At 39.5% G+C, this 15,355-nt stretch overlaps 1 protein-coding gene across 3 annotated transcripts in view; it reads left to right on the top strand.

Moving 5' to 3' along the window:
- The window catches only part of arhgef18b (rho/rac guanine nucleotide exchange factor (GEF) 18b), a 41,546-nt gene that overhangs the window by 18,280 nt on the left and 7,911 nt on the right, over positions 1-15,355 (top strand). For all 3 annotated transcript variants that reach the window (XM_058638010.1, XM_058638008.1, XM_058638009.1), the window contains 19 exons: positions 1,759-1,826; positions 2,416-2,461; positions 3,894-4,101; positions 4,497-4,603; positions 5,047-5,187; positions 5,554-5,804; positions 5,978-6,103; positions 6,551-6,668; positions 6,796-7,050; positions 7,258-7,334; positions 7,522-7,700; positions 7,956-8,029; positions 8,330-8,515; positions 8,697-8,843; positions 9,137-9,252; positions 9,703-9,771; positions 9,944-9,991; positions 10,093-10,374; positions 10,507-10,656. In XM_058638010.1, coding sequence (XP_058493993.1) covers positions 1,759-1,826; positions 2,416-2,461; positions 3,894-4,101; positions 4,497-4,603; positions 5,047-5,187; positions 5,554-5,804; positions 5,978-6,103; positions 6,551-6,668; positions 6,796-7,050; positions 7,258-7,334; positions 7,522-7,700; positions 7,956-8,029; positions 8,330-8,515; positions 8,697-8,843; positions 9,137-9,252; positions 9,703-9,771; positions 9,944-9,991; positions 10,093-10,374; positions 10,507-10,656 — 2,648 coding nt within the window. The remainder of the gene's footprint in view (positions 1-1,758; positions 1,827-2,415; positions 2,462-3,893; positions 4,102-4,496; positions 4,604-5,046; positions 5,188-5,553; positions 5,805-5,977; positions 6,104-6,550; positions 6,669-6,795; positions 7,051-7,257; positions 7,335-7,521; positions 7,701-7,955; positions 8,030-8,329; positions 8,516-8,696; positions 8,844-9,136; positions 9,253-9,702; positions 9,772-9,943; positions 9,992-10,092; positions 10,375-10,506; positions 10,657-15,355) is intronic.

Genomic DNA, 15,355 nt, shown 5'->3' with positions numbered 1-15,355 from the left:
TCAGTCAGTGTGTTGAGGCTTAGCTTGAAACGGTTTGAAGATGGATTACTTACCCAGCAGACTTACACAGTGGTGGTATGTTGCGCTTTTTGTCTTTTACCTGCAGGGTTGGAGTTTGCAAGTAGAAAAAAATATCTCTGGGTTCAGCTGTGAGATTTTGATTTACTGATGCCAGTCCCCCAATCTGAGTACAATCTAAGGAATCCTAGCTGGTGTGAAGCAATAAGGTCTACAGAGGTATGCCCTTATTAGATATTGTTGTGGTTTAATGCAAATTTTCCTCTGTACTGTAATATCAGGTCAGTGCTGCTTGAGGGACATGACACTCCTGGTGAGGATCATTAAGAAGCAAGTTACTGCATTATTTTCATTCAAATCTGTGAGAAATTGTTCATTTATTACCAAAAAGAAGGAGACTGAAGAAAACAAGTTTGAGAATTGAAAGTCAGTTGTAGAAAATCAGGGCAAATGATAATACATTATTCTTATGTGTCATTATGTATTGTACCCGCACAAATTAGAGAAATAAGCAGCAGAAGCCTTTACAGTAAATTGTGCAGCAGGTAGTGGAAGTTACCAGTATGTGTTGTGTTTACACTCTGTCATTAACCAAAGCAGAGCCAGTCAATCACAATAATGCCTCCAGCCCATGTGATTCGGTGTATGTAGAGGGGCCACTGTTTTTTTGGTTTTGAAAGTGCCATGTTCACTGACCTTAAACATAATTATTTAACTCTGATCACTCTTCATCCACAAGAAGAAAAGTTGGAAATAACAAACTATTTTACAAAGGAAAAATAGGTAGTAACTGTTTAACTGCTTAACATTTCAGGTGTCCTTTTACCCATAAAGATTAGGATCAATGTGAAGCATTTTATGGCATCAAGCAGTTCCATAACTCCACTGAGTAGCCCTCACCCTCTCATTTCAAGCATGTAGGAGCTCTCATTTTATTTTATGTATCACACATTGTTTGCTTTCATGGTCAGGCCATGTGTTTCTTGTCCATGTCAGTTTCTTGTCCATGTCAGTGTGGGCTACCTGGGTTGGGATCAGACTTTGCATAATGCTGACTCGATTTGTTTGTCCAGGCTGGTCCCTCAAGTAATTCCTCTGGTGTTTACCTTCCACAGAATGTAGCCACACTGATAGATTGAACTATAAAGTTTCTTCATTAATTGACTAGGACATGGGAGAGTACTTACTACCCACATAATGTTTTTCTATAACATCTTTGATTTGTAGTTGTGCTAATCAGCAGTGATCCAATTAGTTTCTCAATCAATACTTAACAACAACAGCGGTGCTTTCCAAACAGGAAGAAAAGTGGGGGGAGAAAGAGAAGTGTGTAAACTGAGAAAAAGGGAGTTCCTCCTGAGCGGCCTACAATGATGTGAATCTTCTTCTTCTAAACAAACAGAAGCCAGAGTTACTGCTGCACCAGACTCATGGTGCCAGACTCATGGTGTCCATGTAGTGATAAAAGTATTCAAGTGTTGCTTGACATCTAATTTTTTTTAACATCAGCTGGAAATACTCAGTGCTTTTGTTTCAATGTCTTGTTTGAACCACAGCCGTCCACTGTATTCTAATAAGCATGGGTTTGGAATTTGGTTTTGATATCTCAAGCTTGCGTTACTATTCATCCTATCCTGGTTCAGTCCAAAAGCCACCACTGTTGCCTCTGTATAATCTACACTGTACAAATTGTATCTCAAGATCAATACAACACTGCATTTCTGCTCTGCTGTTTCTCAGACTGTGCTGTGAACGTTCACAAGAGCTGCAGGTCTCTGCTGGGTGAGTGCACCAGCAGCAAAAATAAGGTAAGCACTACTGTGGAGCACATGAGAACATGGTCTAAGGCCACAGGGAAATCATCCCTGTACCTAAACTTCCACTGTCTTATTTTGCATAACTTGATTTGATCTTATTTATTTGCATATGTATTATGTCCATGGTCAATCGCTGGATCAGTAGCACAAAGTTAGATCCAGAGAAAAAACTGAAACAAAGATGAATACAAATCAAATGTAGCATTTGTGTGACAGTGAAAACCCCTTACTTCTATATAATATAATTTCTATTTTATTGTATATTAATTAATTGTGAAGATCACATTATGAGCTCAAAAGCACACAGGCACTCATTTGAGCAAATGCACCTCAACAGGCTTCCAAAAAGCACTTTGGATAATTTGCTTTTAACACAACTCTACTCAAGATTATGTGCTTTTGTCTACATCTTAATATGAATCTGCCTGTCATAAAATTAAGCCATGTGGACAGTTTCAGTTGGGGGATTTTAAAATTGTCTGTGGAGAAAAGCTGGAGAAAATTACCTTTTTTTTTTTTTTTTTAAATGTTGCCCTATTTTATTTATTTATGTATTTATTTATTTATTTTTCACATACAGAGAGATTCTCTTCTGAAGCCTGGCTCATCAGGATCTCCTTACCCTGGTAAGCAGAACATGCATGAATGCAGACTTGAAGTACGCACTGCATGTCGAAAGGATAGACTGACTTCTAACAGGTTGTAGGCAAAAGTAAGAACAGCCAAGTGATTTACTCCTGGTTATATAATCAGTAGCGTACCGTGGGGCTTCAGTCAGGGCCTTCAGAAAAAAAAAAACACGCCATAGCGCACACCACTGCGCATCTATAGGCTACTGCATCATTACCACCACATCTTCCGTTATGTCACTCAGCAACCGCAATTTCACAAGCCACTATATGACACAAAAACAAGCTTCCACATAAGCATAGGTGTCAGATATGCGGGGAACACGTCCACGGTACTATTTATGATCAACAGTTTTGTCCTCACCACTTGTTTTATCAATTTATCATTAACACTCAAACTACCGTAATTGATGTACCTCTTCGGTGTAGGTCTTCCTCTTGAAATAATTTCCTTCTTTTCTCCAAACGATTGCCGTGAAAAGTGCACACGAAGGAGATCAGAAACATGATAGATCGGTGGTGTTAATGCAGTGGTCATAGCTTACTTCAAACGTCGTTGATGACAACAGCAGGGGCTAGCGCCAGACACATCGCTGGGCCTGGGGCGATTCTGTCACTATGCATCAAATATTGATTGGCTGACGACACACGTCAGTCAAAGTTATAACCAAATAGGAAATGTCAGCTTCAACGAAAGGCCAGCAATGCTACTACAGCAGGTCCACGGAGCTATGATGCGTTTAATGACATCCAGGAAAATCCAGCTCAGCTTCACAAAAAATAACCATATTCTTTCTGGAAATATAATCATAACATACTGAAAAAGTAATTGAATTCAGACACACATTAATTTGATTATTAAAAAAAATAAAATTGTAATAATTAAAATTCTTTTTTGATATTGTCAGGGCCAGCAGAGAAGGCCCTGCTGGCCCTGACCGCCCACCACTGTATATAATATATATCATATAAGCAATATGACTTTTTATTAATAAACGAAGAAGAAACGGAAGTTAAACAAAGACCGATTGTTGCATATGGTAAGTCTAAGATTATTTCTTACTCCAGCCTCCTGTTTTAGTCATTAGTTATATTGGGGGATGTTGGCCAATACCAATACTGTGCCAGTTATATTGTGCGTTCTATATGAAAAATACATCCTGAATTTGCCGTAAGAGGTCAGATAAGCCTGATCTGGTGATATGCTGTTCTGAACTGTTTATGCAGCTAGCATTTACCCAGGTCTTAGTGACCTGGGTAAATGCTAGCTCCGCTGCCATGATTGAACAGTCCAAACAAGCATACTCTTAGCTCTCATCCTCTCCTCTCTGCTGGTCAGTTATTTTCTCCACTCTCCTTCATGACACTTCTCTGTTCCTTTTCAATTCCTTTGTTCACTTTCTCTCTCTTGCTCTCTCCTCTTCTCCAGCACTGAAAGACTGGGGCAGAGAGCAGACCCTGACAGGTCCAGTCTCATCACATACCTTGGATGGCCTCCCAGGTTTTCTGTGCACCCCAGGCATGACCATTAGTCAATGGGGACCTAACAATCAACTGACTGTCACCTCAACCACCAGCTCTACTGCTGCATCTACCTCCAACTTTGACCACACTCTCCATCACCATAACAGTTCAGGGTGAGTATCTAACTCTTAAAAATGCTCTGGAGACCCCTAGATGTAGGGATGAGAAATTAAAATAAACACAGAAAAGCTGCCAAATCTTTAATCCCCTGCATATCTGCTATATGTTAATATAGAATAGTTTTGATTATTCTCTTCTCAGCTCATATATTACTTATTGATGTAACCATGAGATGTGTATTTGTTATTAATGTGTCAACACCAGTTGTCTTTACTAATAACGAAGCCTCTTGAAAGTAAAGCTAGAGTGTTCTCAGAATTTGATTAATTTTATGCTGCATTGCTTAGTAAAGTAGAAGATGGAGAGAAAAAATAATCAATGGAGGGATTGAGTTATATCACTTTAAGTGTGTGTATGCCACCTTGAACCTGTGGTTATCATCCTTTAGATCCCTCCTTGGGGAGATGGATGAGACTGATTCTCTCCGCTCAAAACGCTGCAACGAAGATGCCATTTCCCTTGCTCCCTCCACTACTGAGTCCATTATTGTAGAAGGTGAGTTGATTAATTAAGGTGGAGACAGAAGTTGGTTGAAATGTTTGGGTAAGTGTTTTTATAGCATTTATTCATTCATTTACCCTTTCTTTGCTTGTTAACTAAGATGTGTTTGCCCAAGTGCCGTCTGAGTGATAGTTTGTCTTCAGGGAGTTTACTTAAATCTGGGAGGAAATTGTGTGGAGTGTGAGTCAGGAGTGACCTCACTGTCTCATTAAGCTGGAGTGTGTGGGAGATCCACAGAGGCTAACTGCGGACTGGCAGTCCATCTTTTTTCCCAGCTGCCAGGGCAAAAACGTGATCAAAGATTGGCTGGCGATATTTTGTATTTTAGATTTAAGACAATTAATAAAGACATTTTTGCTTTTGTTGAACTATGTCCTTCCCGTGAAAACACCAATCTACATGTTAATAGTGGTTGATGCCTCTGCTCCTCTTTACAGATGCTCACTATGCAGCAGTGCGGGCAGATCTGGAGTCTGACGCCCAGGACCTGGATGCAGAGTCATGGAGTGTGGTTGTTGATCAACAGTTTGCGAAAAAGCACTCCAAACAAACTGTTAAAAGACAGGATGTGATTTATGGTAAGAGAGATTTCTTAGGATGCATTCCTAAGAACTATGTCTGTTCACTGCTTGAGTTACCTGTCCTGTGGATTGACAAGTAGACTCATCAGTGCTATGAACAATAGCAGAGGAAAATTGAAACCAGTCACTGTTGGAAATTTTACTTTGTAAAAGTATCCACTGCTGATTGTGAATTGCACTTGTGATACTATAAAATTTGTGTTGAATTCAAAGTAGCTGAACCTGAGATATTAACCATGTTTACATGAATACATCAATGGCAACAATTACATTTATTTCTAACTCTGAAAACCTATGTAACTTTTAAAAGTATGAGCTTTACATGAAAATGACATAAATGTGTAACATAATGTCTTTTTACAGAGCTGATGCAGACGGAAATGCACCATGTGCGAACGCTGAAGATTATGCTGCGTGTTTACTTGCGGGAGTTGAAGGACAACCTCCAGATGGACTCCAGCAGGCTGGACTGCCTGTTTCCTCGCTTGGAAAATCTCCTGGAACTTCACACACATTTCCTGTCTTGTCTAAAAGAGCGGCGACGAGAGAACCTTGTCTTGCCAAGCAACAGGAACTACACTATCAACAGAGTGGCAGACATTCTGATCACACAGGTAGGAAGAACATGTGAATCGTCTTTTAACAATGGCACACACACATTTATCAAAGCCAGGCATTATGTTCTCTCCTGTAAAGAGCATAATACACAATGCAGTTTGCACTGACTGCAAAAACAGAAGGGTGACCTGACAACATGACAAATATAACCGTTTACTTTGTTCTACAGTTCTCAGGTGAAATTGGAGAGAGGATGAAGGACAGCTACGGAGATTTTTGCAGTCGCCACACTGAGGCTGTCAACTTCTACAAAGAACAGATGCAAAACAACAAAAAGTTCCACAACATCATACGGGTGAGACTTGTTATTTGCATATTCCAATTTCTTGAGACATAGATTATTTATATATTATATATTTTTAACTGAATTTGCTTCAGATGTCCCTGGTATGTCCAAAACTTCTATGACACAGAACTGACCTCTAAAGTTGCTTCTTTTAGTCCGTATACTTGGACTGGCAAGACTCCATTTTGTCCTAAGATTTACTGTCTGATCTTTTTAAAAGAATAACCTTTATCAAGTCACTCTTCTTCGATGTGCCTTCTTTTCATACCTCTGATTGGCCAATGCAGTTTGGTGTTTACTTAAAATGTGGTTTATGTTTTCACGTGGGCAGCAAATGGTGTGTCACTGTTTTGGTGGGAAAATATTTTAAGAACAAAGAAGGAAAACTACAGTTTTCATGTGTATGTGTGGACTAGGTCAAGTGTTGAAATAAATAATGCTTTTTTTTTATTTCAGAAAATCAGAAACCTGTCCATTGTGCGGAGGTTAGGAGTGACTGAGTGCAATCTTCTGGTGACCCAACGCATAACCAAGTACCCACTGCTAGTGGAGCGAATTCTGCATAATACTGAAGGTCTATTATTTTACATGTATTTTTTCTGCTAATTAAATTTCGATCACACAAGTCAAATAAGTGAGAACCTTACTTGTTTTTCAATAGTTTTAATTTTGCTATAATGTAATGTTTTTTCTGCCTTTAGCTGGAACAGAAGAGTATGAGGATTTGACTCAAGCTCTGGGTCTAATCAAAGAAACCATCGTTCAGGTGGACACGCTGGTTAATCTCTATGAAAAGACAACTCGACTCCGAGACATACATAACAAGATGGAACCAAAAGCAATGGGAAAAATCAAAGATGGCCGAGTGTTTCGCAGGGAGGACCTGGCACTGGCCAGGAGACGACTTCTTTATGAGGGCATCGTCACATGGAAAGCTGCTTCTGGCAGACTCAAAGGTGTGATAGAAAAACAAAACACTGATCTACTAACTAGTAACATGAATATACAGTATATGCTGCTGTTGTAAAAATAAATTAGTAATGTGTTTTTGTTTTTAGCACTAAGAAAGAATTGATGGACTTGAAATATACTTTGTCTTTCAACCTCTACCACATTTCCAGCTGGCAAGTTGAAATTGTAATTTCTGATTGTTGTATTTTCAGATATTCTTGCAGTGCTTCTGACAGATGTGCTGATATTGTTACAAGAGAAGGACCAGAAATATGTATTTGCTTCAGTAGTAAGTGATTTATCTTTAATCTTTCTGTTAGGATAAAAACAGCATTACTAGTAAAGTAATGCTGCAAGAATGCAGAGTTAGATGAATTTAAATCGATTTTTGTTTCACTGACGTGTCATCTGCTGTACCAGTATTTAGTCTCTACAGTGATTCTGTGTTCCTCTCTTTGTTGCTGTGTTCCACCCAGGATAACAAGCCGTCAGTGATCTCTCTTCAGAAGCTGATAGTCAGGGAAGTGGCCCATGAGGAGAAAGGCATCTTTCTTATCTGTGCTTCCTCCAATGAGCCAGAGATGTACAAGATCCACACCACTTCCAAGGATGAGCGAAACACTTGGATGACACGCATACGACAAGCTGTTGAGAGGTAGCTATTGTTGTTTTGTGGACTACATTCTTTGTCTTCTGTGACCTGTTTTTATTGTTTTGGGCTCATCCAAAATCACTAAACTGATCTTAAATTGTGGAAAATTCTGGTTACTTTACCTATCGTGGACAGAGTGCACAAAACATGTATATCTTTGTACAATGACCCAAAATGCATTGGAACCTTACTCGGATTAGACTGTACATCTATCTCCATCTGTCCATAAACACATCTCAACTGGCTTCTGTCTCTTAGCTGTCCTCATACAGAAGAGAGGCTATTCAGTGAGGAGCAAGAGGCCAGAGCTTCCAGGTTCAAAGATTTTCAAGGTAATCTATCACAAGAATTGACACACCTTCTGTAATGCAGTAGTAAAAAGCTTTACCACACCACTAGGGGGTGCTCGTGCATCATTTAAAAAATGTCAAGTTTGTGAAGTTGCTATGATTTTGGGTCCTGCGCAACTCTTAATTGTTATAGGAGCCAAATAATTGTTTAAGCCAGTTTGAAATGCACATAAAATCTGTATTTTTAAAGCTACATAATTAGGCGTGTGGCCAACTTTAAAAAGTGGGTTTCTTTATAAAGTTTTTGTATTTTCTTATTTGATTTCATATTTCTCATTGTAGATCGGCTAAGCCAGAAGGATGCCGTAATTGTGCAGGCTCTCACTGAGAAGCTGCAGCTGTTTGCAGACATGGCAGAGTCTGTGGCAGGTCTGGAGGACGCATCCTTGCGGTGTAGGCTTCTGCTTCGAGGAGACGCTTCAGACCTCCAGCAGGGGGAGGCCCTGCTCAAAGGAGCTCTCACTGAGGGTAAGACAATGCTATATGTCCTGTTTCTACTTTAGACACAGTCGTACAATAATTTTGTCAACTTCTAGTTTATATACTGTTTGCTGTATCTGTAAAATAAGTAAATAGTAAGGTTGTTTTCCCTGTTCCCATAAACCTATCACTATGTTCACCTGTTCTTCTGAAACCTCTTTCATTTCAGTGGAGAACCTCCAGAACCTGCTGCAGTCTCACATGAGGGAGGAGGCTTCAGTCTCTCAATTGGAGGAAGGAGCTATCTCTGGGGTTCTGCCCAGGCGAGCAGACACTTTTGGGGGCTATGACAGCAGCCCCACCATCCTGAGTAAGAGTAAGTGTCCACTTCATGCCCTAAGGAAGTCCACAGACTAATAGATGTTGCAGTTGTATTTCAGTTGCATTTGTGCAATATTAAATTTGCTGAATCTGTCAAAGTTGGGTCCTTGATTTGGTTTATTGGTGAATTCAAAGCCAGCAGGTGTAACTACTATAACAAATGTAGACCGTTTTGTTTGTTTTGCATGCATATGTATGTGGTTTCACATGATACACATTTCTGTGTATCACTTTGGTTTAATCATTTGTGCATGTGTCTGTTTATTGGTGTTGCTGTGTCCATGCCAGATGGCAGTGTGAAGAAGAACCTTTGTGGCGAGTACAGAAACAGAGACAGAAGCCAGAGAGCCAGCTCTGACCCTCAGCTCAAAGACCTTCGTGGTAACCACACCCAGGAGCAGACGGTAGGGGCTCAACATACACTCACTGGGATGAGTTATAGTGTTATTTCCTGTAAATAGTAAACAGACTAAGTCATCTGGAATGTTTCCATGTCCTTAATGTTTATGGTAACCTTATCTTCTCTTAGGTCATTTTGTTAGTTCATAAATGGAAGCTTTACAGTAAATCCTGGTGACATAATGTAACAATATGCTCATAACAAAGAAAGCTAGGTTTACTCATAATCATGTCCATACAATGCAATAATTAACATTTGTCAAAGAAAATTTGGAGTTTTCCTTTTACATCCCTATAGCTTAGAACAACAGCTCCTACTTCATTTGTTACTACAACACATTTTAAGTTTGTTAATGTTTAGGGTATGTTATCTGTAGTACTAGTATGATCATTACACATTGTTGATGTTTTTTTCATTTATATGCCTCATTATGTGCCTGACTGTTATTGCTTAGGTTGATGAGAGCACATGGTCTCTGGGTAGATGGAACCGTGTCTGGTCCAACTCCTTCCCTGAGGCTGAGGTAAACTCTTCTCCTCTGATCTGTCACCTTGTGCAAGACTACATTTTGGGATTTGATATTCACTGCTGAACTGGAAATATGACCCATACATTTTTGATAATGCGATGAAATCTTGTATTATATGACTCTGGTTATTTTGATAATACTAACCTGATCTTTGTCTCTGGTCCAGTTCTTTGACAGAGTGCTGATACTCTCCCAAAGCCTCTATAGTCTGCAGGTAATACTGTTTAACTTGAATTATGTTCCATACAACGCTGTAAGGTGTCTCTGTATTAGCAAATAAACATATTTTTCCTTATGTGCTCTCCTGATCATCAGGCGGTCGTATCACAGCAGGACAGTCAGATCGAGCTACAGCGGGCCTCCTTGACTGAGCAGGCCTCTCTGCCCGGCCGCCACAGAGGGAATGTCCTCCTGGAGCAGGAGAAGCAGCGGACTCTGGCCCTACAGAGAGAAGAACTGGCCAGCTTTCACAAACTACAGTCTCAGCACCAGCAAGAGCAGCAGCGCTGGGAAAAGGAGCGGGAGAGGCACCGGCAGCAAGTCGAGGCCACGGAGGCGAAGCTCCATCAAAGAGAGGAGGAGTGCCGACAGTTGGAGGTGAAGCACATTTGCTGCACTGTCATCACATGAATTTCTGTCTTCTTTGTTCTAGGTCTGATCTGATTTAATCATTAGATGGTTACTTATCGTCAGAATTTGGCAATGTTGCTTGTTTTTGTTTTTGTGCAGGAACATCTGACAAAAGAGAGGGAGGAGCTCGACCGACAGAGGGAGACATACCAGCAAGACCTGGAGCGACTGAGGGAGTCTACCAGGGCTGTGGAGAAAGAAAAGGAACGTCTCGAAAATCAGAGGAAGATCAAGAGGAAGACCATTGAGGTACAAAACTTTTAGTGGGGATGATAATGACAAAGGTTGATTCGCTGTGGCGACCCCTGAAGGGAGCAGCCAAAAAGAAAAGAAGAAGGATATTGACAAACATAAGGCAAATAAAATTAAAGTAAAATACAGTTTATTATATAAATATATATAAATACAAATATTTATTATGAAGCACTAGTTTCACACAGAGCAGTGTTTCTCTTTACCTACCTGTACCTTGTTTTCTATGCTCTCCTTCCTGTTTTTCCTTCTTTGTATCTTTTTTTTCTCTTCCTGAAGTACAATACGGGCCATTGTTTGGGAATTTCATGGGAGAACAACTTTGAGAAAGATCCACTGACTGTAATTTCATGCCTGGTGCTAACAGATCTGCCAGTGCCTTTCAGAAAAGTGACTTTATATTAGTCATTGGTTTCTGTGGCCTGTATCACTGTCACAGTTCAGCTGATTGGCATTCTCAATGACAAGCTGTATAGAGGTAGATGGAACTGTAGCATTGGCAAGTTATATACACTGAAACAGAGACTGATGCGACATGATTTTGTCATCTTATAACACAATGTCTACTAGTATATACTTAATTGCTGTCATTATCCATATTGTTGTCTCATCCTTTCTCACCCACTTGGAGCATAGCCAAGGAAACGGGGTGGTGACTTATGTGAGGTCAATAAACAAGTCTTGCAACTAGCATTAATGCTGTATGTCAAAAAGCCCTGCAATATTTTGACATGGTTCAAGGGTTATCACTCATTAAACACAGAGACGTCACTCACCCATAAACCTTAACACACAGTGTTGTTATTAGAGTAAAGAGTCATCATGTCTGACCTATCATCATGTTTCTTTTGACACTAGTCATTACCTCTCCACTTTAGATATTCCTGAATTGTCTCTCATAATATTCCAGCATGGTCTTCATAAGTAAAATTTGGCAATTCCGTTATTTGTTTCTATAGATTTTTGATTAATTTGGTAGATATATTAAAAACATAAAATTTGGACTTGATAATGGAGCTAGAGGATCGTGAACTGTAATTATGACTATAATGGCTGTTTCACACTAGATCCTTAGATCCTGTCATGAAGAGGAGGCCATATAAAACAAATTACCATGGGATTGTTCATGCTGACTAATGCTCTCAAGTACAACAAGGGAAACATTTGCAGCTTCATGAGTCATTGTCTTTTAGTTTCCTCTGATACAAAAAGGGGTCTGCCACTATGTGTGCATGAGAAAAGTTGTTTTCCAAAAATGTTGACTAATATCTCCATGAGCTTTCTACCAGTGCAGCTTGTTCATATTTATGGTGCTGTCTGCCCTTTTCTGCTGTCTGGTTTTTCTATCTAGTTGATGTCGGACAGTTATCTTTGAGTGGTCAGTGACTTTTTGTCCTGAAGAGACAATGCTGTTATTCAATACATAACATTTCCCAAAAAATCCACAATGCTTTTTTTTGCTACTGTTCTTCCTTTCCCCTTCTGTTTTTTTTTACTATACAAATCTGGCTGCCCATGTCCCATTTATTTCTCTGTCATTCCAAAGATTACATGATAAGAAGCACTTTCAAAGACGTTCCCCACTTAACTGGCCTCTAAACTCTGGACACACACAAACATAACCACCTGATGTGAGTTAGTGCACTTTATCATCTCATTGCTGGCTACAGAAGATGAGCCTTTGACTGTGAGTTATACCTTGAACACTACGCAGTAAATCCTGGAAACCACAGCCTCTGGTCCTGTGAAATGAAGACCTCCATCTGCTGCGATGAGTAATGCAGCGAGCCTGTTAATTACAGAGACCAAAACTCATTTAGCAATGGCAACGTTGCTGTGTGATTTGTTTGTTACAGTGATAGCAAGATAGGACCTGAAGCAGGTCAGATCTAGAACCCATCTCCACTCAGCACCTCATTCAATAATGGCCATAATATATGTGTAGACCAGTTAAGTGGTGTGTTTGTCCATGAAGCTGGGTGGGTAGCAGTTCTGTACTACCGGTGCAACCGAGGGACTTTCTTGGCTGCAGTTTCAGGAGATTTGGAAGTGGTTTGTTCGTCCATGCATCAAAGACATCAAACAATCTTATCAGCAGGATTTGTTCCAGGCTTAAAGCCAGCCAGATATCAACAGACATTTATTCACCACCACACAACATTAAGACTCATCAGCAAGCCAATAGAGCTATGATTAGACCTCATAAAAAAAGACAGTTTCCTCTTCTCAACATGTGAGAGTTTGAGCAAGTACAGTTCTAGTTGTGGCATGTCCCGACTTCAGAGCAACTTCTCTTTCATGTGTTATCACATGTGCTCATACTTGGCCTCTTGATAAGCAAAGCCTTGGTTTCAGGCGTTTCTGTTGGCTTTGACTCAGGACAAAGCTTTGGGTCTGGTTGCGCAAGAGTCCTGTGAAAATGTGACACTTTGAAACTTAAATACCCTGTAAAACAAATGCTCCTCTTCACACATTATATATCTAAGGAAATTATGGCTGAGAACATATGAAAAAAAAAAACAGATTACATCTGTGGAGTAAAGACAGTTTCTTCCCAGTTGTCTGTTCAGTTTTTTTAAGAATAAGAATATGGTTTCGTGAAGCACAGGAGCCATACCTAGCATAACTCCTCCTCTGTAACACTGTAAGGACATAAAAAACGTCAATTTATTAACGTTTTCCCATCTTCATTTCTGCTCCTACACTACTGCATTTGATTTCCTAGCTAGCTGATATGTCTAATTTCTAAAAAATGTTTCTTACCTCAATGCAGAAACATAGAAAAGCTCTGCCACTTCAAAATTCCTAAATATGAGGGATTGCTGTAGAACAGAACAGAAAGAAGAGCCTGCTGCAGGTACCACTGATACAGAGGAAGAGAGGGGGATGTTTGTATCAAAACCAGTTCTGTGGTTGTGTATAGTAGTGTGTATGATGGTAAACTGCGATTAAAATTGTAAAAAATGTGGCTTCTCTACATGTTTGGTAAACAAGTGGTTTGATACTGGAGCGTTTACGTTTATTTTCTGTACAAACACTGACATTCACTGACCCTGGTCTCCTGTTAATTGAGTGGACCAGACTGTGGGTGTGACAGGAGGACAGAACTCCTCCAGCAGACAGTGTTTCACATACATGCTTTCAGCAGAGCCAAAGCAGGTTAATGTTTCTTCTCTACACGTTTGTTGAATAGGAAGTTTAATACCAGTGCGTTTACTTTTATTTTCTGTACAACAAACAGAGACTTCTTGGATGGCGGCTCCCCCAGACGCGAGGCGTCTGAGCTGAGAATGTTGCTGAAATGTACATGATTTGAAACCTAATCTTTACTTAGTGACTTTTTTAATCATTCAATCCACCTTACCAAAAAAAACATAACATGATTTGTTTTTTCCATATTCAGTTGAGAAAAACGAAAAATTGGTAGGTAGGTATTTCCCCTGAACAATATAAAACTCTTAATTTGATCATTTAATTTGAGCATAAAATCAAAAATACAAAAAAAACAACCTTTTTTTTTGTTGAATATGGAAACAACGAATGAGAACTACCGGATAGAAACTGATCTCATAATACATGTCTTAATATACATGAAATATACTGGAAATAACATTCAAATGTCTTTTTCCTCAATAGCCTTTGTTCTGCTCACAAGCAGAAACGTGTAAAGCTAAATTACCTTGTGGAATTACAAGAACATTGCTAAAACATGGGAAGGTTGACAAAAGTCATTAGGAGATAAAGGTCAGTCAGAAACGGAGAGCTGTGTCAATGAGTTATCTCTTCCCCTCTTTGACCTTAGTCTAGAGATTTACGATACTGTCGCTCTCTTTTGGAAAAAAAACCTCAGTCAGAAGTTGCTTTTTAGAGATAGAACACCACATTCAATGGCAGATATATTCACTCTGCCATCAAGATACAGTGTGTAGGATTTAGCAACATTTATTGGTGAAGTTGCATTTTACAGTTGAATATCCCAGAGCAAAGTTAATAAACATGATGATCCAACATGCGGCCTTATTCTGCATCACTGAAAACAACAATTTATATTGAAATTATTCTAAATACAAAAAGATCCTCAGTATAATAATTGTATGTTTAATTTCTCCCAAATGGAAATAAATTGATCTAAATCTTAAGTATCCTTTAAATATCATTGCATTGCTCTGCGATATCAGTGAAAGTTTCATACTTCAACTTCTTTGAGTACCACAGTTATAGATACATTTATAATCAGTTTTAATGATCACATACATTAAACGGAGAAGGTTTTAGGCAATCACTCTGGATTGGGGCTCCTCAGGGTCCATGTAAACTTAAGTTAAGTTTATATTTTACTTTACTCATGGTACTCTTCCACCAATCATTTAGTACAGATCGTTTTCAGCAGCCAATATCTCCTCCTCAGTGGTGTCCAGTGTGTGGAAGGCAAACAGATTGTGCAGAGTAAGTGGATATGTGTATCATTGGGAGTATCCAGTCAGTTTTCAGGATGAGTGGAACTTGGCTGTGTAATTAGCTAGCCTAAGCCTGTCGTTAGCAGAGGCTTCTGGAAAGCAGCCAGTGCTAATTGTTTATATGCTGTCAGTCAATTCTCTTTGTGCATTGCAGCTTCCCCACAGTTTACTGCTCTGGAAACCTGCTGTTTTTGCAGCTTAAAGACATTCACCTTGTTCTGGGAACAATGGAACATCTG

This window comes from Solea solea, chromosome 9, assembly GCF_958295425.1.
Source record: "Solea solea chromosome 9, fSolSol10.1, whole genome shotgun sequence".
Taxonomy (NCBI): Eukaryota; Metazoa; Chordata; class Actinopteri; order Pleuronectiformes; family Soleidae; genus Solea; species Solea solea.
This window is presented reverse-complemented; position numbering and strand designations above follow the sequence as displayed.